Below are 24,550 nucleotides of genomic sequence, written 5' to 3'. Positions count from 1 at the left end.
GATGGTGGCAGAATATCCCATTGCAAGATATCTGGCAGCCTCTCGCTGGAGAGATGCAGGCTGCGTTTGCTGCCCCAGCACACGGGACTGCGATGGAACTCGCTTTGAACCGGCAGCAGCCTCTTGGGCACCGAGCAGGCTGGGCTATCAAGGGAAGAGCTCGTACCCTCTCGCGCATGCGCGCCAACGCGCCCGCCACCTTGCCCACGTCAGTCCCTCCCCGGCGTCTTCTCCGATTCGGCCGGGAAGGGAGACACGCCTCGCGAGGGGCGGGACTAAATGAGCCTCCCCCAATCGCGGCGCAGGCAGCTCGGCTGAGAGCGCCCCGCCCCCTTCCCCCTCCTTCTTCCCTTTCGCCGAAAGATGGCGGCTGCCGTCGTTGGGCCTGGCCCGGCCGCCGAGGAGCTGAGCCTGCTAGAGAAGTCCCTGGGCTTGAAGAAGGGGAACAAGTACAGCGGACAAGGAGAGCGGAAGGTAAAGAGCCGGCGGGGGAGCTGGGGAGGGGAGGGGAGGGGAGGGAGGGCTGGCGGTTAATGGAGGAAGCGAGGAGCTGGTTGCCTCCGCCAGGCAGGCAGACCGACAGACGCGCGTTTGAATGGAGATTCTCCACAGAACTGTATAGGCTTGGAAGGGGGATTCCCAAGGCTCATCTAGTCCAACCCCCTCTGACATATGGTACTATGAACTGTGCCGGTGCCAGGATGTGATGTTTCTGTTGCATGGCTAGGCCTTAAGAAAACGTCTCAGCTTCTGATATTACAACTTTGGAAATGAAACATTGGTTTTGGGCTGTGTCTGTGGATTGTTTCTCTCCAGGTTGGCTTCTTTGGAAAAGTGAGTGAACAGGTGTGGGCCATTTCATACATATTCATCAGATCTGAGTACTGCAGTTAACCATTCCATTGAAGGGGGTGTGTTTTAAATGTCTGAACACTCTTCTTATATTGGAGAAAATGTCGTCTTTTGTGAACCCTTCTCCAAAATATGTTAAGAGATTATTTCAAACATTCATGTGCAGACTGAAATGGTTCTTTCTGGGCAACCCTTAACCATGTGGTGGTGCTGGATGTATATTAACTTGAACATGGTTCTTGCTGATAACCCATGGATAATCCTAAAATAATAATAAATAATAATAATTTTGGGCAGCTCTCAACAGAATATTAAAAACACAATAAAACATCAAACATTAAAAACTTCCCTAAACAGAGCTGCCTTCAGATGTCTTCTAAAAGTCAGATAGTTGTTTATTTCCTTGACATCTGATGGGAGGGCGTTCCACAGGGCGGGTGCCACTACCAAGAAGACTCTCTTGCCTGGTTCCCTATTACTTATTTTGTAGGAAATCAATAGCTGAAATACTCCATATTGGACCCATTTGTATTTGAAATATTATGAAGCAAGGCTTTGGGTCCCCTTGGTATTCTTTCTCTGTTCAGTTTTTCGCCTTTTTTGTGTGGGTGTGTTCTGCTCAAAAAGATAAAAACAAAAACCATGTGTAGAGGGTTATAAAACTGCATTTCTTCCCGCCGTAATCACTTAAGGCAAGTCTTAATTCATTTATTATAATTTTATTGTATTTGTAAGATTTTTTAACAAGAATAATATCACAAAACATTTTATACAGAAAATAATATAGAAAAGAAAAAAGAAAGAAAGAACAATAAGTCCTTACAACCATAACTTGCTTCACATTTTTGGGTGACTTCCCTTGGTCCCCCCCAACTGAATTTCAGTTCCTTACTATTCTCTAGCAGTTTCAATAAACTAACATCTTAACCATTATATTTCTAAGAATATATACTTAATTCAAAAAGAAAAAATAGCAAAAACCAATAACTACTTCCTAAAGCAATACTAAATATTATAATATTTATTTAAATAATTTCTTCCAATCTTCTTCAATCACCTCTTCTCCCTGGTCGCGGAGTCTTCCAGTCAGTCGGGCAAGTTCCATAAAATCCATCATCTTCATTTGCCATTCGTCTGTTGTCGGGATCTCGTGGCTCTTCCAATTCTTAGCTTAATTCATTTATTTTTAAATGGGATTAATTTCCAAGAAATTTAGTTGGATTTTTATTTCACACAAGGTAGATTTTATAAAATGGAGTTTGACAAGATGCCTTGCAGCAGAAGTTCAAATCTTGTTCTACATCCGAATAACTGAATTGGCTTGAATTCCTTCTCTTAGATTCCTGTACTACAGATGAACAATGGCCCCAGTCTGACAGGACTGACAACTATAGCCATCCATCTAGTCAAACAAGCAAAGAAGGAACAGCTGCTTGGGAGCACCACAGAAGAGAAAGCAATAGTTCAGCAGTGGTTAGAATACAGAGTAACGCAAGTAGATAAACAGTCAAGTAAAGAAGATATTCGACTAATTTTGAAGGTAAGTGTAACAATTTCACACACTGAAATTTTGGATCTCAAGGTAGCATAATTGCTGGGTTGTTTCCAATTAAGTTTTACTCAGAGTAGACCCACTGAAATTAAAAGTGTGCTTTTTTTTCAATATGAACTGAATTTAACAAGTGGCAGTTCATATACTGTATAATATCTGTTAAGGTACTCATGGTAGTTGACTATCCCATTGAAATCAATGGGATTTATATGTGTGTAGCTTCAGCTGCACAATGCTCTGTGCTTAGTACCAAATTTTCAGTCTGATTTTACTGTTGGTCTGATTCTTAGTTCTTGGATTGTGTGACTGTTTGTCCTCTTGAAAAGAGCTATCATTCACTGGTAACCATTGGAGTCTGCCCATTGGAACCAGGAGACAGAGCAACAATAGGTAGGGCCAGAGTCAATAGCAGCTGGAGCCAACTATTTCTGGTTGTGTCCCCCATCCTCCTCTTTGCTGAATTCTGCAAAGGTAGCACTGAGACTTGAGAAGGAAGCTGACAGCCAGGGCCACCCCCTGAAATCATTGTGAAGAAGGAAGGAGGCAGGTGGGGACTGGTTGAGAGCAGTCTGAACTTGGTGAGGCAGTGCCCCATTAGCCCTTATGGATCACCCTCCACTACTTTTCTTCCATCCTTAGTTCATAGCAACTATTCTGAGTAAGGATACATTATGCCTATATATTATAAGGAACTGTTGGGGAGAGGAATGAAACAACATTTTTCACTCTGTATTTTCAGTCTCTATCTGCTTTACCACCCTGAGCCAGCATTGAGCAGAGTGGAAGAACTGGTTGAGGAATTGGGAGACATGCCCAGACTACATATTCAATTACTCTGTAGTGATTGTGCATACATATAGGCCTATCAGTCGTGGTGACAGTATGTGGAAGAGTGTATTTTAAGTATTTATTTTGTTTTGAAGTGCATTCATTTTGTTTCTTTCTAGGACCTGAATTCATACCTTGAAGACAAAGTCTATATTACAGGACACAATTTTACTTTAGCAGATATTTTACTGTACTATGGACTGCACCACATCATAGTGAGTACAAGCTTGTTACAGCTTTGGTTGGGAGATGCCTTTCTCTTTTCAAAATTTGATTTCCATTCCTCTGTCAATAGTAACTTCAGAAGAAAAGGGTTATAACGTTTCAAGGGTTTTTCCATTATGTTAGAATAGAATAGAAAAAGTTTGGTGTTTTCCTGACTATATTTCCATAATATCAAGGTTATCTGTATCTTATACATCTGGAGCATGAAAGCAACAAATTGGGGTTCTTCCCTCCATCTCTAATACTGCAGGATAGAATGGGGGGAAAGGACCAGTCCAAGGTCATCCATCTGGAAGTTTACTTCCCACCCAACCTTTGAAAATGCTGTTTCCATGTTATGCAGCTATTACATCAGTACACATAGTAAATAGAACAATAAGCACAGAATGAATTGTATTATTTCAATATTAGGGGTGGCAAAGGTAACAGATCTTGGGTTAGGCCAAGTTTATGTGGTAGCAGAACAGATGAAACCAGAACAATAAAAGAACTCATAGTTTTTGGTTGTTGGGCCATTCCATTGTCACGGGTGGGACACTTTGACCACGTTTTTTGGTATTCCCACATGTGTAACAATGTAAATATACATAAAAATTAACAACCAAAATTTAAACTATGTTCTTAATAAGATGCTGAACATTTTACTAATTTTTTATTATTTTTATGGATATTTTTGACAATTTTATTAAATGTTAAAAGTGTTGTCATGGGTGGGACAAAAAAAGGACATGGAGCTTGAGATAAGTTTGATTTATGGAAAAACTCTGTGAGTTGGGAGGTGAATCAATGATAAACTCAGCATATCTATTTAAATCAATGTTTATTGGTTACAACTATGCAATCAGGAATTAAGTTTAAGAAATTTAACGATACAAAATTAAGGAAAAAATGCTGTCACGGGTGGGACAATCATCAGAAAACTTTTAACTTGAACACTTCTGTGAAGACTACGTGGGTAGACTTTTGAAAAGAAGGTCCATAAAATAAACTTCTTTTGTCTTTAGCTTTTAAAAAAATGGTTAGACTGCACGTTTGGAATCTTCCTCACCAAAGTCCAGTGCTCATCTAGCATTCTTATCAGGCTCATTTTTCATGGAATGGCCCTGTTGCATAGGACAGAGGATTGGATCATGGTGATAAACTAGTGAAGAATCTTATTTAGTATGAAATCAAATGAATGAGCCATGCTTCCACAATTCAAATTTTGAGACCTGATTTAACAGGTTAATGGACACTATATTGCTGTTAATCATAATATGTGCAACTTACTTTTTCTTCCATTATTTAGGCTGACCTTACAGTGCAGGAGAAGGAGAAATACCTTAACGTCTCTCGTTGGTTTAATCATATTCAGCATTATCCAGGTATCCGGCAACATCTGTCTAGCATAGTCTTCATCAAGAACAGACTCTATAATGCACATTAAGTGCTGTGTTAGGAATTCCTAGGAAGTGAAAAACATCCTTTAGAATGACTAATGTGCAAGCCTTGGTTTCTGCCATTTCCATAAGTGAAACTGAACAGTTGGTGCCTAAAGTAATAAAGTTGCATTGAGTAGCTGTCTAGAAATACGGACTTCATTAAAACAGTTGTTTTGGCAAATTTCAACAAGTGAAATGTGAATCAAGCTTCTTAAAGTAGAACATTTATTTTAACCATACAGATATATAGGAACTTAGCTTTTATCGTATGGAAACATATAGAACTTTTACTGCAATATGTCAGCTGTGCTGTTGGTCTGAATTGTATCATGCATAGTACTCCCTTGTATTTTTCTCCTATGAATGTTTACACTTGTTTTGTAAAAAGTTACTATGAAAAAATATATCGTGCCAATAATTTTGAAGCAGAAGCCAAATGTATTGGTAGCAAATCATATTTATGTGATAAATTATTTTAAAAGCCCTTGGTTTTTATTATTTATTTCTAGGGGTTGGGGAAGATAGAAATTGATACAAAAGATTAAATTATCAAGGGTGAATGGAATAAGGAACTAATCTTTTAAAAACAAAACTCATACATAGTTCCACAGAAGCCTCTTCATTATATTTTCTGCTGTTTTCAGGCTCCTGCCTTTTGCGCCTTATTATTTTCAAGCAGCAACTTATGCCCAGTGCAAACAAATGTAGGTGGTCCTCTCTAATTTAGGCACATTCCATGTTCAGTAAGAGGAGCTGGTGTTTACACGTTACAGTACATTTAGGAATTGTTGACCTGCAGAATGGTTTGCAGGCATTTGTTAATACACACATCTCTGTTGGTAACCTGACCGGTACCGGAATAGGAAGGTACCCAGAAACTCCCATGTGTACCATTCCTGACCTCAGGAAGGGCAATATACAAATGACAGTAGGTTGCATCGAACTGCATAAATAGAACAGACTTTTATCTTTTGCCATTCTAACAAGTGGAGGCCAACTGTATCATTTTGCGGAAGCTGCTACATACATAGTGTCCATCATTATACTGTATAGTAAATAGTGTGAGACCCACCACTTTATCCCTTTCTTAGCTATTATTATTATTATTATTTTATCTAGAAGAATTGCATTGGCCAACCCCATTTTAAGTAACAACAAATATTCTGCCTTGCTTTTATGAGAGAGCACCCCCCCCCCACAATAGTTGGATAGAATGAAGAGCATTGACCTAACCTGGGGCTTTAAATCACTGTTCACGTTTGATGAGAAATGTATTTATTTATTCCTCCTTAATGTTACCCTTACTATGTACACTGGGATGAAATGATTTTCAATCCATTGTCAGATGATTTCCCACACCTTGTAATGGGTTCAGACATGTGGCAATCTGTCTTGGTTCCATCTGGTATGAAACGCTTTGTTTTAAAGTGGGAGGAGAAGAATAGGAATCTTGTTATGCACAGCAAGAGATATGGCAGTGCCATGGAAAAGTACGAAATTCAAAGAGTGATTTCGAGGTGTCCTATGAAAAGTACCATTTATATATTTACATACTGTTGGGTAAATCACTGCCTTTCAGCCTAACCTAACTCTCAGAGTTGTTGTGGAGATTAAATAAGGAGGAGAACCATGTGCCCCACCTTGAGCTCCTTGGGGGGAAAAGGTGGGGGGGAATGAAATATAATAAACTTAAATATGCATTTATAGACATGCAGTCTCAAAACAGGTTACCTATTATTACCATTAGCAAGATAATACTGTTTCTTTGATTCAAGCAGTACGGATACAACTTTGCCCTATACCATCACTCATAGGAGTTAAGTCATCAGAAAATAAAAGAATGGGAAGAAAAGTTTTAAAAGGTTTTTGCCTGCAGGTAGGACAGCTGCTATCTCTATCACTATCATTTCCATTAAATTATAGGGATCTATTATCCTGCTTTAAACCATCCTTACTCTGGACTGGCCATATTTCACTTTATCTTTTTTTTTGTCATAGAATTAAATACATGTTCAATCCTTTCTCATTTGCCTTTAAAAAAAAAATCTGCCTCTCCTGTTTTTATGGACTTTTAACCATCAATCTAAAACTTGAAGAAATGTGGCAGTTTAATAGATTGGTGGCTTTTTAACTTTTGCCCTTTGGAGAGCAATATTTCTTCTCAGCATCCTTAATTAGACAAGCCTGCTGTTCTCCATTATCAGAACACTCCATTTCATATATCCTCCTTACACTTTAAACACTTTTCTGTGCATTAGGAACCATAGTGATATACCTCTGATGTAGTGAAATGAAATTATATCCTTTCACTTTTAAATAAATCGGGTCAAACCTTTATCACAAAGCAGCCCTGTTGTATATTCGTATGCTTTTTGAACATACAGATTCTTGCACTCACTCTCACGTACACAACCTTCACATTCTAGCACTCCATGTCGTGTGGTGGATTTATATCATTAGATATAGCCCCCCAAGCTGTAGAAAGATGTTAAAAATTGGAGAGGGAGCTTGATTTTGTAGTGATTGCTTATTACCGCTTTGCCTAGCGTTTCTGCAGGCGTAACTTTTATTTCCTGTATGGGTAGCGACTGCAATCATTTCAGCTGCTGCTGAAGAGAGCCTGTCTCATCCTTCACTCCCCAGAAAAAAGGGGGAGGTTGGTAATTTTTTTTATTGTGGTTGCATCTTAAGGATTCCCCTTTTTCCATTCCTGTGTTACCTTGGCCCCCTTTAGGAAGATATGGAGCCATTAAACTTTCCATTTTATTGGATGAACTAAATCTCTCTCAGCTTTTTCCAGTCTCATGATCTAACGTGACAGCTCAATGTCTATTCCACTTCAAAGAGGCAGGTAGCCTAGGGCCAGCCAGCTGTATTGTGGATTCCGTGGATTTGGCTTGCTGTTCCTGCTGGGTGTCATCTGTCTTCTTAGTCTTGCAGTGGATAATTTTTGTGCTCCCCCTAACATCATCTGCCTGAGCAGTTCCTGCCTGGCAGGCCTGTCTGTCCAGGTTAAGCATCAGATATGGTAACCGTATGACTAATCTGACAAGGCAACTACTCCAAAGAGTGAAGCCCCAGGCCTGCTTTGACCAGGATCATCATCACAGCCCACAAACTTCCAACAATCACGACCACGGTCCCAGTCTTCCATCACAGATGCTGCCCATGGACTTATTCTGCTCACGCAATGTATGTCTCCCTTTCTGCTCACCCCCCCCAACCCCTCTCTTAAAGCCTGTCATTCCAAATCTGTGTGTGTCGTGAGAAGTCTGCCTCAACAGGTTTGGGTTTCCCTGCCTGTTGCCAGCATTTGACTCAAACACCGCCACTTGGATGAAACAATCCTTTAGTGGATTATCATTGCTAGACAGCCTGTGGGAAAAATGACAGGACTCGGCATGTTAATCCGAAGATTTTACAATCCAGAAAGCCGCTAACACTAATCATAAATGGCAAGATGATCCCTAAAAGAGAAAGCGGGTTCCCTAGCAAGGCAAAAGTGACACAATTTGTTTAGTAAATCTTCCCCAAAACTCTATATGATGACTACATATGTTGATTTTCATGCTCAGAGCCATAAATATTCCCAGAGCTTTATGACTTGATGACTCTATCGTATGAACTGACAGGTACAGGATCTGCAAACGCTGCCTTTTTATAACTACTGCCTGCTTTCCTTTCCATTAGAAAGAAAAAACCGTGACAAAATTATGTGAGCATACAATGCAAAAAAGCAACAACCTGAATTGTGCACCTGTGCACCAGACCCTATTTTATGAAAGCAAAATTTGTGGCTTTGAAAGCCACCTGTTACAAAACTGGCTGCCATTCAGTTCAGTTCTGTAATTCATACATTGCATTTCCCCCTACTGCATTAGAAATATCTCTATAGAAAAAGGCATTTAAACCATCATGTATGAAATGTAGCCTGCTTGTTTTGCTGTATGACTGCAGGAGTCATACACTTGTGCCAAAATAGCTGTTTAGCTATCGGAAACGTGTGCTATTTCCTGTAGGAAAATTATCTCTGTGCAGGGGGTAGGGAAACAGATTTGAGACACCTCGACTTCTGACAACTGGTTGCAAGATGAAAGTCCTGTCTTTGGCTATGAACTGACGTTAAAATCTTATTTGGTGATTGGAGTGGATAGGAAGGAAATTCTCAAAGCAACACCTGGAAAATTATTGACAATATATTATTGGGGGTTGGCGAGTCAAATGATCAACATTATGAATAACCAGTGGATAGTGCTGCCACAAACGCGCACTACAGAATAACCTTAGTTGTGGGCAAGTAGCAAATACCACCTGCCTACCACTCCCTCCCTCCAATGCCTGCTTGTGCTCGATCACTTCACAGCTGACTCTAGTTTACCTTTCTGACAGCTGCCTTTATACCTTAGTTCTCCCTCCTCTATGGAGGGAAAACATGGGTATCATACGGCTTACTGCCTTATGTGCAGTCCATGCAAGTGTCCAAGACAACATCAGAACTTCACTACCCTCAACCTAAAGAGCAGGGTGCTGGTATTCACACACACACCCAATCCTATCAATGTAAACCATGCTTCCTCCAGACATCTCATTGGGCTGGGTGAAAGGGAAGTTTTTGCAATATTGTGTTTGTGTGTATTTGGCTTTTTCTACAGCTTAACGCTTGTTCTTGATGCTCTCTCTTTATGGTTCTGGTGTCCCAGTGTGCCTGAGGAAAGATGGAGAAGGAGGTGGATAGGCAATCAGTCTAAAAGTTAAATGTTTTGAGCGACAAAAAAATAAATCAACAAAGCTTTTTATTTATGACATGTTTTTACCGTCTGTCGAGGGCAGATTCACACCATACATTCAAAGGGCACTAAGAGCACATGAATTACCACAAATCATTCTGGAACCCTATAGTTTCCCCCTCACAGACCTACAATTTCCAGAACCCCTAATAAACTACAGTTCCCAAGGTTCTCTGGGAGAAGTTGCACATTGTAAATGGGCATTCAATGTGGATTGAGTCTAAAACCCTCTTAAAAGGTTTTCAAGCTTTTTTTTTTTTAAAAAAAAATACAAAACACGGTAAAAATATAAAATAAAAAACAAGCCACATGCACTATCGCTCATCAACAAAGGCTGCAATCCTAACGCTTACGAGGGGTAAATCGCAATGAAGTCAGTGCGACTTACTTCAGAGTAGACAGGGTTAGGATTGCACTGTCAGGCATCCGAACGTTTAGGAAACTTGCATTAAAAAATGAAAAATACAGCCCCTCCAAATTAAAAGCAGCACTTTTACAATATAAAGTCGGGGGGGGGATAAATTACTACAAGAATGTAAAAATAAAAGAAGAACACGCTCGCACACAAACACAAAGGGATCTAGCTATCTTATCCCAGCTGGAGGCTGGTTTCTTCTTAATTCTTTAATGCTAACCATCATGACATCGTGTTGAACGAGCCAAGCAGATACGCTTGGGTGACGTCACAGCGACCAATCCCCCTCCCGCACTCGGGCCGCGAACTTCCCCACAAAACGAAAGCGCGCTCCTTGCGCATGCGCTGTACCCGCAAGGCTTTCCCCGCCCTGCTCTCACACAGACTATGGCAGCTGCGCATGCGCTGTCCAAGCATTGAGCCCAAAGTCCGCCCCACCGCGGCGGTTGCTGGCAGTAAGGGACGAGATGAACGGTGGGGGTCCCGTGACCCTCAGCCCAAGTAAAACTGGAGAGCCGCCACTGTCCGGCGGCGCTAGTAAGAAGCGAGGCTCGCTGGGGGCGTCTTCCTCACCTCCTATATTAAAGGGTAAGAAGGGCTCGGATTTTTAACCCTCAGTGAGAGAATAACAAACGCGGGTGGTGCGCATGCGCAGCATCGATTTCTCAGTCTGGAAAGGAGTTTCCTAGAGCGCATTCGCGGCATAGGTTCTCAAGTCGGAAAGGCGCCTCCTGGAGCGCATGCGTGAAAGTGTCTTGTTGTTTGAATGGGCTTCTCCAGTTTAGGCGGCTGTTGCAAAGGTCTACAGCTGTGGCTGTAGAGACCATGCAGGAGAGACATGTTTTCTTCTGTCAGCTGGGGCAGATGAAGGCGTCTGGTTATGCTGCTGCAGATGCACCATGCGTTTCTTCTCTCTGCACTCCTCCCAGAGGTCATTCCTGGAGGTGGCATAGGAAAGGGAATGAAACTTAAGACAGGTGGGATGCCTTTCAAATGTCATGTAGATCATTCCACTTTTTACTATGCTTCCCAGTGACGTGTAATACAGACTCATATTATTAACAAGGGATTTTTGGCATGATATTCTATACAGTGTGCCCAGTGCCGGATTTATGTATAAGCTAAACAAGCTATAGCTTAAGGCCCCACTCTCTTGGGGCCCCCCAAAAAAATTTCAAGGAAAAAAAATGGATGTACATTTCCAAAATATAAGATAAAAACAAGTAAAATGAAAGCTACATACAGCAACAGTGTTTTGTGTTGTGTAGGCTCCTATGATGTACATATTTTGTTATGTGCAAATGGCTTTAGATACCTATTAGGTCCCTAAATTACCATATTGCATATATTCAACACAAAAAAACTGTGACAATTTGTTGTTGACAAAAAAACAGCTGGAAATATAAAGAACACCATTACCTTCAGTAGCTTAGGGCCTCATCAAACTTAAATCCGGTCCTGAGTGTGCTGCTTGAGCACCAATTGAGGGGTTTTGGTGGGGGAAGGATTAGTACATAGCTGTCAACCCTCCCTGCTGTTCCCCATAGTGCTGCCTTGCAAACGAGGGGCTGTAATGTGGATTCAACCACAGTCAAAACAGTGTTTGGGTACAATATTCCCTGCAAATACAGTATTTCCTTGAGCTTTTGCTTATAAAAGTCCACAAAAAAATTCATTCCTTGGTACACGCCTGATTTCAGATCTTTGGAAATTGCTTAGAGATTAGCTCTGGGATCCTCTAATTGCTCCGAAAAATTCCTAACAATCCAGTCCTATGCTAGGTTATGCATGGGTTTAGGTACGACTAATTCTACATAGATCAGGTTTTTAAAATCCCAAAAGTTATGATTGAACTGCAAGACTTTTCAACTTGGAGAGTGGTGGCAAATGTTGAGAGGCTTGACAATGTCAAAGATGGAAAGGGTGCAGACTGAGCATAAAAACCCCAATGAGTTGAATAATAATAAAGTTAGTTAGGCCTCTTTTATCTCTTTTTAAATGTGCTACTCCAACTATTTAATAAAACATTAGAAACATTTTCATTCTGTCTTGGTTCCATCTGGTATGAAACGCTTTGTTTTAAAGTAGGAGGAGAAGAATAGGAGACATTAATCTCTGTGTACAAACTTTAAAAAGCTCGATTATTTCTACTGTATTAAATATTATTAATTAAATATTATTAATTATTAATAATTAAATATTATTCTGTCTACAGTTCTAATTGCCTTTTTTTCCTTTAGGAAGCAAAGTAGTATTTGGATAGTGTAACTTATGTTGCAAAGTTCTGTGCCAATCCTTTCATAGTTAAAAGGCCTTTTACATGTTTGGCTGCCTCTGTTAGCCGAGGGGGAGGCATTTTAAGGGTGATACAGCCCAGGCTTCATATAATTCACTGGTTATTTTACTGAACTCAAACTTGGAATTAGCCTGGGTGATGTATCCATATATCACCCAGGACTGGTATTAGGGGCCGACTGTGATGACGAATATTATTTCACTATAAGGCAGCAAGTCTAGCAAAACTAGTTCGTCATCATCCTGGAGGCTGTTCTCTCCCTGTAATTAATGGAGAAAGAGTGAAAAAGATAAAGTACAAGAGAAAGGAAGAGGTGGCCTGCCAAAAGAGGCGATGGAGTTTGGGGGTTCGGAGAGAGAGAATATCGGAGAGGCAAGAGCCACCATGATTTCTTGCAGGTTCCTGATAATGCATACATGTTTTTATTTATCATGAACATGTCTCTTTACTTTACTTGTAGATGTTGGAGAAATATATTCCAGACTTTTGGATCACAGACCAGTTATTCAAGGAGAAATTCGTTATTTCATTAAAGAATTTGAAGTAGGTTTGATATTATACATTTTGAAATAATGTACCTTGTAAATGGGGGAGGTGGTAGTTCTAAAGTACAGTCATCTTAAGATTTCAGAGAAATATTTCATGAATGGCTGTTAACCTTTTTTATAAATAATAAACCCATCATTTTGACAAGTAAATATTTTGATAAATGTTTTAATTTATAATTTTCATTTATATATATTGCAACAATCATTCAATCATCATTTTAACATTTCATACTTCCGACTCCTTTCCCCTTTTCCTATGGTTCTTTACATTTCTTTTCATCTTTCTGCATACTCCAAATTATCTCAACATATTCTGTTCTGTATCTATTCCCGTTTATATCTCTTATATATTTTGAAACTGCAGGTTTTTACATTAATCCTGCCAGTATCTTAATCTGTTTACAGTTTGTAAATACTCAATAAACCATTTCAATTCCTTTTTTAAAAATGTTATCTTGATAGTCCATTGACTTCTGTATCCGTTCTTCTCTCTTCAGGACCTCTTCTTCCATTTTGGGGCAAATAACATTCATGCAGCTGTGGTTGCGTACATAAATAAATTTCTATACTGTTTAGGTCGTTCTGATCCTATAATTCCTGAATGAAAAGCTCCTGTTTTTTTGTTATCTTAAACATCTTTTTCAGTAAGCTTTAACCTTATTACAAGACCACCACATATTTGATTTGGATTTATACATTACTGCCAATCTACTAGCTGTTAGGTACCATCTATATAGCATTTTCATATAGTTTTCTCTTAAACTATAATCTGCTGTAAATTTTATATCCACATTCCATAAATATGCCCATCCAGTTCTACATTATGACCAGTATCTATTGCCCAATGTAACATTGAAGATTTCTTATTTCTTTCAGATTTTCCACAACTTTGCCTCCTACATTTATTCCATTAATGCAGGGTTTTTCTTGTTTTTTCTTTATTTGCCAAGCTAATAATTTCCCTGGCTTATTCACTTGTTCATGGTGTTTCTGTTTTAAATATTTAATTTCCCACACTATTTCCTGGTTTATTATCGTTGAATATTGCATTTGCAACATCTTGATATCCTGTTTAATTATCTCTTTTCAGGGGGAATTTAATCATTCTTTTTCATTTCTTTTTATTTCTTGTAAATTTTCTTGTTTTTTCTGCTCTCTTATCTTTCTTTGGTATGCGCTTTTTTGACAAGTAAATATGGAAAATATTATCTGCAGTTTTTGGATGTTTGCATTGCTCATGACTCTGTGTCTTGAAAATGCCAGCTGTTGACATTTGGGGACCAGATCTTTAAAAGCATGAAAATCATAATTTGGCAATGTTTCAAAGCATCTAAAACTTGTAGTTTCATTTACAACCACAAATACTATTAGTGTTTTTTCTTTGTTTTTTACTTTTTAATAAAATATTAGATTGTACGGCTTCTGGCCTTACTATTTATCTGCCCTTTAAGATCCATCCAGATGGAAAGACACACCTCTCCTTGTCTCCTGCCACTGTCTTTAACACTGTCACTTTTCATGAAGGAACAAATCGTAGCAGTAGCAGGAAAAGGCCAGCAGGGGGAGGAGGAGGAACCTCAGTAACTGGTGCAAAGAAATAGGCATTTGAGAGCAATCATTGGGAATGTCATTTCCATACTTACAATATTTAAAATTATCCCAAGGACATAATACTTAGTTCTTGATGTTCATAACCTGTCTGCAAAATGAAAGCATCTTTTAAAATTACCTATAATGTAATCAAACCTATATTTTCACATATTAAATAGATGACTTTGTGTTTTATTTTAAATGTTGAATATATTTTCCACAAGATGGCAGCAAAACCTCAAGCTGAATGGCCAGAGCAGAGGTGTGTGTGGACCCTGAATTTAGTGATAGCTTCCAGTTGGTTTCTGTAAAGAATTGTTGATGAAATGAGCAAAAGCAAAACCTTGGTTTTTAATTTTTTGTCATTTTTGAAAAATGAGGTGTGTTAGTAATGAGGTTGTGCTCCATTAACATTTTGAAGCATTAAGTGAGAAAGGTCTAGATATCCTGTACTGCTTAAAAACATTTTTAAAGGGAGGGTACATTTACTAACTTCAAGGTAGCAACAAATGAACCTTGTGGAATATATAGAAATGCCCCCATTTTAACTTTCTCAATAGGAAAAACGTGGTCTCCGAGAAGTGCGGGTTCTTGAAAACTTGAAAAACACAACTTTTGAGACAAATGACCAAACTCTGCCAAAGTGTGAACAAATGATGCAAGGGAACCTAAATGAAGCTCTCGGGAGATGTAAGCTAGAAATTATTGGTTTTCTTCTATGCCTTTTACAAAGTGTTTGGATTCTTAGACAGATAGTTGGAGTATTTATGTAAAGTAGCCATCGGGTGGCCCTTTTATTCACACCATTATGGGCCATATTCAAAAGGAGATAAAGACATGAGCATTTTCATCCTGAGCTTTCCCTGATGTTTTAATTGTAGAGGGAAACTGCTGTTTTGTTTTAAAAGCACTTTGCCTTTTCAGCAGTAGGAGATTTTACCATGAAAAGAAGTCTCTGACTTTACAAATTGTCCTGCTTATCCCCTCCTTGTTATGGCTGTTAACACTTCCATTACCTGTAAAAACAACAACAACAACAACGTTCCATTCTGAGCAAGACTAGTAATGGGTGGGCATGTCAAGTGCTGCATGAATTCGGTGCATCATAGTTACGGTAGGGCTGCATGGCTTGAAGGCAACAAGATGGGATCTGGAAGGAACCATCCAACACACACACACATATCCCAGGGTATGGATGAAAGGTACACTACCTTACTGACGTTAAGCAGTCTGGGTCTGGTAAGTGTTTGGATGGGTCACCACCTGGGAACCATGTGTATGCCACCCTGGGTCCCATAATGGAAAGAAGGCAGGATATAAATGTAGGAAAATAAAAAGCACTGTATGAAGTTGCAAGAATAAGATGACTGGAGATACACACAGGCAGCAAAACCTGGGAGATAATTCTATTCCTCTTTAGCCATATATTTATAAGTTGCCAGGTTTAAATCCGAAAATGGTTGCTGATATTGCATTTTTACATTGTTTTTTTAGCATCCTGCATAGATCCAAATGTCTTAATGATTAGCAGAAAAAGTGTTATGCAGCATAAGTGAGTATTTAAATTAATAGAATATGTGTAGGCACAGAATTTAGACTACCTTGATTCAAAAATCTCAGTGGCTTTTAAAGTTCACCCAGTCATGTCAAAAATATTATGTAAGACTAATCCAACCACAATTTTTTCCTTTATATATATATTTTGACAAGGGCATCCTGGCTGGAACTAGACCACAATATGGTTAAGATCCACAGCTTCTCTGTGCAGTGAGATTAAATATCTCTTGTCAGAAATGTATCCCTTAAGATGAGAATGGCCAATGAAACAATTGTAACCTATACATTTCAGTACAGGTAGCCAATGAAATGATCAACAGACTCCAGGGGAGAGAGCAGGAAGAAAGAAAGGTAAGGATTAATAAACTAGTTAAGAACTAATGCCGGGTCTAACCTGCAAGGTATTCTGGTGATATTCTACGTACAGTGGTGCCAGGGAGGAAACAACTAGCTGTGAACCAATTAATGAATGCTTTAGCATTTGCTTAGTATGGATGCCTTACGGTTAACTACAATATTTTTGTCCAGGTACATACCAGCTCTCTTGCCACTGGAAAAGCATGCTAACACACAAGGGGAGCTGTGCTGTCTCTGCCCCGACCACCATTCTGCCTTTCAGCTTGTTAAGGGCTACTCAGTGAAGCAAGGAACCTCTTGTATTTGTGGAGGCTCCCCCCACCCTCACATTCTGGACCTTTATATTTTCTTGGGTTCCAAAAGTTTCAGAGAGCCTCCATGACCACAAGAGGCTCGCTTTTTCCACCCTATGTGAGGTGGAAGGAGACAGCAGTGGGGGGAGCTAGCACCCTACTCCCCCCCCCAGCCTCCTCCTCACGTGTGTAACACACTTTCCAGATGACTGAAAGGTGCTACTATTAATCCATAAACTGCAGCAACATGTTGACTTGGCCACTTTCTAACCCAGTACAGTGGTACCTCTGGTTGCGAACGGGATCCGTTCCGGAGCCCCGTTCGCAACACGAGCAGATCGCAACTTAAAGTGGCATGTCTGTGCATGTGCACAGTGCAATTCTGCGCATGCGCAAAGTGCCAAACCCGGAAGTAACCTGTTCCGGTACTTCCGGGTTCGGCGCGTTCGTATCCCATGACGAACGCAACCCACAGCAAACATAACCAGAGGTATGACTGTATGGCTTTTAAGTAAAGCTATTTAGGGGTAATGCCAATCCCTAGTTTGCATTCTGCAGACCTCTGATATGTTACATGTGTTGAAACTGATGGTCCCTGAGACTGCCAAACGGCAGTGTGCAAGAAATTTGCAGATTCCTGCAGAGCCTTCAGTAAAACAAAAGTTGGTTCTAGAAGCTCACTTTCCTTCGGAATAGCTGCAAAAAAATGTAGAAAGAGGTTGAGGAGAGCCACCATTAGTAAGTCTTCAAAAAGTACTATAAAAATAACAGAGTTACTAGACCCTCTTCCACTTTCTCAGTATGTGGAAAGTTTTTCTTAGAATTTCCTTCACAGCTTGAGAAAGGGGAAAGAGATGGTTAAAGAAACCCAAATCCCTATTTTTCGTGGAACAAAAAATATCCAACAGAATGGAAATGTAAATCTTTCCTGCTTAGTTGAAAACACTGAACATATTATGAATACAGCTTATTGAAATGGAAGTGTTTCATACTTGTGGATGTTATTTAATGAAAGGCCATATTATAAGAACATGTGACTCACTGGAATCTCTCACATGGCTGCACATTGCTTGTTTGTAATACAGATATTCTAAAACCTCAGGATTAGGAAAAACTGTGCAAGAAGTTAATTCTCCATGTTAGTTCTGTACTTCACTATTATGGATAGGCAACCTGTTCAGCTCTTTAGGCTGCAATAGAGCTGCATTGTAAGATGGCTGCAGCTACAGTCAATGTTTTTATTTGTATATGAAAATGATGGATAACAGTTAAATGATATCAGACGTAATATGGATGTAAAATTCCCAATTTATTCAACTTGGCTAAAATATTGGGAGTATACCACGGGTATGCACATTACCTCCTCTTCGCTCTCACACAAATTCTTTCCTTTAGCCATGATGCAGTGTTAGATCTGCACCAATGTATACCTTTACCCACTTCAAGCACTGGCGTCAGCCACTAGTTTGAACCTAACCACAGTTAAAGTTAATATTGGTGCAGATGTAATACAGTACAGTGGTAAGAAAGCCCCAAAGAGGTGGTTTCAGGTAGGGCTGGGCAATATATTGATATGTCATCTCAAACCGGTTTGAAGTCCATGTGGTGATATCAATTTCATAGTTTTTGACATGGCAATATATCGCAAATCATGATGCGTATGTGTGTGCTATGCAAAAACCACAATGTGGGGGGAAATGTGAAGCCAGTGCCTCTACATAGCTCCATCCTTATTTCAGACATGATTGCAGACACTTTCTATCAATGTTGTAAGGTCCGTAGGGTGGTTGCTCGCGAGTAACCAGGCAAGATTCCAAACCGTCTTCTAAGGGGTTTATTGTGCGTGCTATTTAAAGTGCAGAGCTACAAGTTCATGTCTGTATCAGTCACTCGCAGAATCCGGAAGTGGCCCCTTCCGGCTGTGACCCCAACATAAGAGTTTCGGTATCCTAAATCTCCGCCTCCCCTCCTTGCGTCTCACTCCTCTGCGCACTTGGGGCGCCGGAAATGGCATGTCTTCCTCCTCGCCTGCTGAGCGAGGGGCATGCAGGGTCTCTTCAACATCCCCAGAGGCTTTGCTCTCAAGCCCCTGAGCTGCCTGCCCTTCCCCACTGGAGACATCGCTGCTTCCTCCGCTGGAAGAGGAGGTGCTGCTGGTCAGGTGGGGCCAGGGCTCTCTGTAGCATCCCGAAAGCCCTTCCACCACCCTGCGCTGAGCCGAGGACAATTCCCTGACACATGTGGCAGCAGTTTATTCATATACAGTCATACCTCGGGTTACAGCCACTTCCGGTTGTGCGATTTTGGGTTGCGCACCGCACCGAACCCGGAAGTACCGGAACGGGTTACTTCTGGGTTCAGCGCTTTGCACATGCGCAGAAGCACCGAATCACAACCCGCGTGTGCGCAGAAGCGGGGCTGCAGATTGCGAACGTGCCTCCCGCACGGATCACGTTCACAACCTGAGCGTCCACTGTATCTGGTAGATTTATCATAGTGGTGGCTGTGTGAAGACTATAGGAGATCCACAGCCAGGAAGATTTATAATATTTGTGTATAATGTTCAGAAATAGTGCAATAGTGAGGCTTTAGTATTGGCTGGGGTAAATGTAAGTTGAACATAATGCCCCAAACCATAGAACTGACCATGCTCTTTACCATGCCAGACTTAATCTTGTGTCACTTTATGCCTCAGTTGGAAAGGACTGCTGAAAAATTCTTTAGAACCAGCTTTAGTTTGCTCACCAGATTTCCCTTCCAGCCTCTGCACCATCCTGGGAAAGCTGAAAATTAGTATTTTTTAATTGATGGCTTTCCCTAGTTTATGTGCATTATTGGGCAGCTTAATTCTACATGAACAAGACAGTCCTGTGTCTTGGCTACACTTCACGTTTCTTATGTGTGTATATCTTAAGATGGAAGGCGACAAATACTAAATACAAGGTTCTTGTGATCCTGGGCCACTTTTTACTTTTTAAAGGAGCATATCAAAATCAGTGACTTCAATGCTGTATTTCATGCATTTTGCTGAAGTTAGCTATCAGCACTGGATAAGAGAGGTTATTAAATGGAGTTGGCATTGCGTATTAAACTTTCAAGTTAAATATTGAGTGCTGCCAGTCCAGAGTATAGCCAAACACTGTGTTTGTCTGGGTATTTATGTTAAAACAAAAACAAATTAAAGTGTCTGATAGAATGATTTAAAAAGACAGATTTTGCTTTGTTCATATACTTAAATTTTCCTTGTTCTGCAACAGTACCCAAAGCAATTTGTCCACAGCACTGTAGAACAGGCAACAACCATTTTGAACAGGAGTTACATTCCTGACCCTCGCGTATGTTGGCGGGGTACGTGGAAGCCCCTTTCACCCCCTGCCCCCTTTTCCAACCACTTCTGGGTTACGGCGATGTGTGCATGCACAGTCATGCGTCAGTTAGTTGTTGCCTGTATACAATTGCACATACTACGGGGAAAGCGCTAGAAACAGCAGCCTCCAATTTACAAATAGCAGCAGTGTAAGAAAATAGGCAATAGTGCAAGGGGAAGCCAAAAACATGGTTGGGTACTTGTTTTCTCACCCAGGATGGTGGCAAAGTATAAGGGCCCCTGTTATAGTGAAAGCTGTCTTCCATTCTTGCCTTGTTAACAGTGACACCAGGTCTGCCCTGTAAACCACTTGTCATCTTTTTTGTTATATTTTTGTACCACAAAACCTAAACTGCATGGACGTTTCCTTTTGTAACTTCCTTTTCCTTCTCAGCTTCAGACTGAGAAGCTAATGGTTGGTGAAACACGACGCAGAGCTCTGTGGGAGGAGTTTGTGAAGGAGCAGCAGAACGCAAAAGCAGTCATGGACGAACAGCACATCAAAGCGATGGAGCGGCTCAAAGAGCAATATGCCGCAATGGAAAAGGACCTCGCCAAACACACTCTTTAAGAAACTCTCATGCTCAGTAAGACTGTTCTTCATTTGCAGTATTGCTTTTCTTATTCCAACATCTTCCAATTTCAGGGTTACCAAGGAAGTACCAGAATTCAAATAGCATAGCAGGAATAACAAGGAATTGGGGAGTGGGGCTCTGCAACTAATGTAATTATTCTTTGGCACTGATCCTGGCGGCATTCAGACGATCAAGCCTTTGCTTAATAAGCCAGGATATTCACAAGCTCAGTGCCATCACACTCACACCCTCTGCTCCCCATTTCCTTTCAGTGGAGAAACAAACCAGGAAGCCGCAGTTAAGCATAGCTTCCTGTTGTGTCTGAACTGGGAAACCATGCTTAATATCTCCCAAATAAGTGAGAATTTGTAAGTCAACCTTAACTCCATGGACATGGTTTATTGTGTCCTGGCTTGCTTGGAAGCCATTAACCATAGTTTCCTGGTCCAGACATAGCTGGAAGTTTATGGTTAACTGAAGTTTCCTGGCTTGTTTCCCCACTCATATGAAGGGAGGAGTGAAGGGGCGCCATACAGGTACATGGAACATAAACTGGAGTTACTAAACTAAGATAGGATTTGATTGTCTGAGGCAGGTATTTATGTTAAGTGTTATTTAAAAAAAAACACAAGTCTTTGTAGGAACATAAACAGTATTCTCCCTTGATAATTAAATTAGTCTCTCTGTTTCTATGTACAATCATTCATCTTGTAAATGCATCCCATTCTTCATGCAGGGAAGTCAAATGAGCTCTTTCACAATTCTACCTTGGCTTTCAGAACAAGGGTGATGGTGAAAATTAAATTTGAGAAATCTTCCAAAGCTACAGAGTTATGGAAGTACAATGCCCTGAGGTTTGTGGACAGACTTTTTGCTAGAAAGCTCACCACAAAGAAATCTGAAAGATCTCTCAGAAGAACTGATTAAAAAAAAATAGAATAGCAAGAATGGGTGACAACCTGAGATTTTCAAAAGTATTATTCCTCCTGTTATCCAGCATTATAGGGGACAACTACTACCTTTTTTTTTAGCACTGCATGTGAGCAACTTTTGCTCGAGATGAACAACTTTACATATCAATTTGTGTTCTTACAAGGAGATGGTATTATGGAACATGATGAGCTCCTGTCTTCACTGTGATTAATCTGCATTAAATATTAGAATAACAGAGGGAAAGCTCCTTTATTAGTCCTTTGTAACCCAACTTTCAAAGAATTCATTAATAACAGGATGAAAGCCAAGGCAGGCTAAGTGAGGAACAGGAAGATCAAGTGTTATTTTAACAGCTAGGCAGTGCATAAAATAGGAACATGTAAAACAAAATTACTCATTATCTGTGTTGCAACTGCAGATGGCCAACAATGGTTGCCTGTGTGAATGTATGGCTTAGTGTCAAGGCTCCATCCTGGCAGCCTGTTGATAATGTGATTAAAGTGAGCAGAGGAGATGGAATAAGTATTTGTGATTTCTTTCAATAACACTGAACTTCTGCCAAGCTGCTCTATCCACTACCGTAGGGCTGACAGCTTCATCAATCATCATCAGGTACCTGGGCTGAAAAGAGCACTTGCCAGCACTGAGGCATGCTGGAATGTTGTGAATTCTCTTGTGGATTGGGGGTGGGGGGGCAGGAGGGGAAATGGATGGCTTTAAAGCATTTCACACGCTGCGAGGGGGGTGGGGAGAACCTCTAACGAAATTGATGCAAAGCAGTTTTTCAGATGTCTGTGAACTCACTGATGTGGTGAAGTAAATTAAGAATCTGCATGGCTTATTATAGAATTGAATTTGAGACAGTTCAGAAGGTCGCTCTTGGTTTTTAACTCTGTGTTGGTCTTCAGAGCAAATACCAGCTTTTTGTAACTTGGATATTGGGTGTTTTTTAAGAATTTCTTCTGTTGAAGTTAACTTAAGTTATGACGCCACCTGTGTGACCCTTCCATGGGTTTTATAGCTCTGAGGCAGGGATCGAAGGAAATGCCTAGCCTAGCGCTATGCACATCTGGGTTCAGCAAAAGCAGCTGTACTTCCCAGAAGATGTAGCTCTCACTGTCTGGACATCCTTTTCCATCCACTCCTTGTGTGCTAAAAGCTTCCAGCCCCTCTTGTGCCTAAGTTGAGTGTTACTTGTCCTACTTTCTTCTTGACGCCTTCCACTGCTCATTGCTTTTCACTGTTTATTTCACCCCTTTGCCGTCTCCATCCTGCCTCCTTCAGCCACTCTAATTATTAACCATCTTTACCTACATAGTACTTTCATATTTCGTGTTAATAATATACACCAGAGGTTGGGGGATAGTGGGTTCAGATCTTGAGCTCCTCCCCCACACACACACACACTCGTGCCCTGGGCACTTCAACAGGTAGGTGTGGTTGCCCACCCATCAATATCCTGACATCACCATGGCATCAGATGACCTTCCCTCCCCCACCCCCCGCTTTGCATGCCCAGGTTGGATTCAAATCACACCTGCAAAGGAACTCAGCTGATTGGCTATGACTTCAAGCCCTTTTTGGCAGGGATCATTTGTACATTTAGAGTTCCTGGGTGATGAAGGTCACATTTTAAAAGCACCATATGAAAACCCTGCTTGGCAAGAAACAATTGGGAGGGCACTTTAATGCTCCCTATTGTTCCTTGGCAGCTACAAATTTATAAATAAATAAATTTATCATAAATAAAAGCAGGTATATATAATGTGCCCAAGGTGTGCCCAATTAGGACCCCTTCCAAGCCTAATTTATTCCACAGATTGGAGGGTCTCCATGCCTGATACATGCATTTTCCCAACCTAAATCAATGATATATGCATTTTCTTCTACCTACATCATATTCCTGCTTCTTGCAAGGAAAAAAAGTTACCCCGTCCATGGTTGTTCATTAGGAACCTCATTCATTTCATTAGTCATGTGTTACAAGCGTGTTTGTTATTAATTTGCTGTTTCATTTGTTTCCTTCCCTCTCCCCGTTACTCTCAATGGGAGTCCAAGCTGCTTTTCTTCTGTCTGTAAGTGCTGTGTTCTCTGTCCAATTGGCATTGCATTTTCAGACATTCTGCTACCCCTCCAAGGGATCAGACCTGCCAAATTTCAGACAAATAGGAAAAAGGGCCCCCATTGTTAGGCTATGTCTATGTCTGTCTATAGTGGCATTTATTTTTAGTCCAGGTCCTGGACACTTAATAGCTGCTCACATACACCAGACTAATTCCTCCACTCCCAGTGAATATTAAGGCTCTAGGAACCAATGAACAAGCCTAGGGACACTCCATGTATTACAGGAAATAAGTTGTACAGTTTGGGGCTTGTGATGAGATTTTAGTTTGCTTTATGTGAGCAACAATTGACTTTGACTAAAAACAGATTTAACTAAGCTGCTCATTTGCTTTTTTTCACCCTTCCCTTCTTAGGTAACCTCCACCAGCATGTATTCCAAGTTTAGAGAAAAACAAAAATAAATGAGTAACAAATTAATATTTGCCAATTTGGAATTCATTTGGCATTTATATTGTATTTCAATTTTTAATCAGTTGCCAAATTGAATCCAGTTTTTCTAGCATATGCTGTCTTGGCCTTTGTGCTCCCTGCTGCTTCGTGTCTTTCAAACTTCCTAGAACCACTTCTTATCATCCCCCTTAGTCTGCCCATACAAGAAATAAAGTTCATCCTGTCTCTAAAGGCATTTTGTTCAAGAATAGCCAAAACAGTCTTTCACTTCCCTCACAAAAGCCAGACAGTTTTTGAAAATTCTGTTGCCTGCATTTTTGTTCCCTCAGTACTTAAAATGCTTGTGGACATTCAGCGACAGCGCAGCAGCTCAGCCAACCATTGGCAGAGATTGTAACTGCCATGAGATCCCACAGCACATTACAGTATGTATGTGCAAA

The 24,550-nt window shown here is 40.5% G+C and overlaps 2 protein-coding genes across 2 annotated transcripts; both read left to right on the top strand.

The window, feature by feature from the left end:
* Nucleotides 1–322: 322 nt before the first annotated feature.
* On the top strand, nucleotides 323–5,362 carry EEF1E1 (eukaryotic translation elongation factor 1 epsilon 1). Its single transcript, XM_033154539.1, has 4 exons — nucleotides 323–474; nucleotides 2,192–2,392; nucleotides 3,352–3,447; nucleotides 4,746–5,362. The coding sequence occupies exons 1-4, from the start codon at nucleotides 364–366 to the stop codon at nucleotides 4,881–4,883; spliced, it is 546 nt and encodes a 181-aa protein (XP_033010430.1). The 5' UTR covers nucleotides 323–363; the 3' UTR covers nucleotides 4,884–5,362.
* A 5,113-nt stretch (nucleotides 5,363–10,475) lies between these two features.
* BLOC1S5 (biogenesis of lysosomal organelles complex 1 subunit 5) lies at nucleotides 10,476–22,118 on the top strand. The gene is made up of 5 exons (XM_033154538.1): nucleotides 10,476–10,668; nucleotides 12,837–12,919; nucleotides 15,075–15,204; nucleotides 16,364–16,422; nucleotides 20,483–22,118. The coding sequence occupies exons 1-5, from the start codon at nucleotides 10,548–10,550 to the stop codon at nucleotides 20,657–20,659; spliced, it is 570 nt and encodes a 189-aa protein (XP_033010429.1). The 5' UTR covers nucleotides 10,476–10,547; the 3' UTR covers nucleotides 20,660–22,118.
* The last annotated feature ends 2,432 nt before the right edge of the window (nucleotides 22,119–24,550 follow it).

The sequence above is a fragment of the Lacerta agilis genome, chromosome 7 (assembly GCF_009819535.1).
Source record: "Lacerta agilis isolate rLacAgi1 chromosome 7, rLacAgi1.pri, whole genome shotgun sequence".
Classification (NCBI taxonomy): Eukaryota; Metazoa; Chordata; class Lepidosauria; order Squamata; family Lacertidae; genus Lacerta; species Lacerta agilis.
This window is presented reverse-complemented; position numbering and strand designations above follow the sequence as displayed.

Coding starts and splice junctions, on each gene's coding strand:
- EEF1E1 (XM_033154539.1), top strand. CDS start 364: ATGGCGGCTGCCGTCGTTGGGCCTGGCCCGGCCGCCGAGGAGCTGAGC. Junction 475..2,191: donor GCGGACAAGGAGAGCGGAAG/GTAAAGAGCCGG, acceptor TCCTTCTCTTAG/ATTCCTGTACTACAGATGAA. Junction 2,393..3,351: donor ATATTCGACTAATTTTGAAG/GTAAGTGTAACA, acceptor GTTTCTTTCTAG/GACCTGAATTCATACCTTGA.
- BLOC1S5 (XM_033154538.1), top strand. CDS start 10,548: ATGAACGGTGGGGGTCCCGTGACCCTCAGCCCAAGTAAAACTGGAGAG. Junction 15,205..16,363: donor AAATGAAGCTCTCGGGAGAT/GTAAGCTAGAAA, acceptor TATACATTTCAG/TACAGGTAGCCAATGAAATG. Junction 16,423..20,482: donor GAGAGCAGGAAGAAAGAAAG/GTAAGGATTAAT, acceptor TTTCCTTCTCAG/CTTCAGACTGAGAAGCTAAT.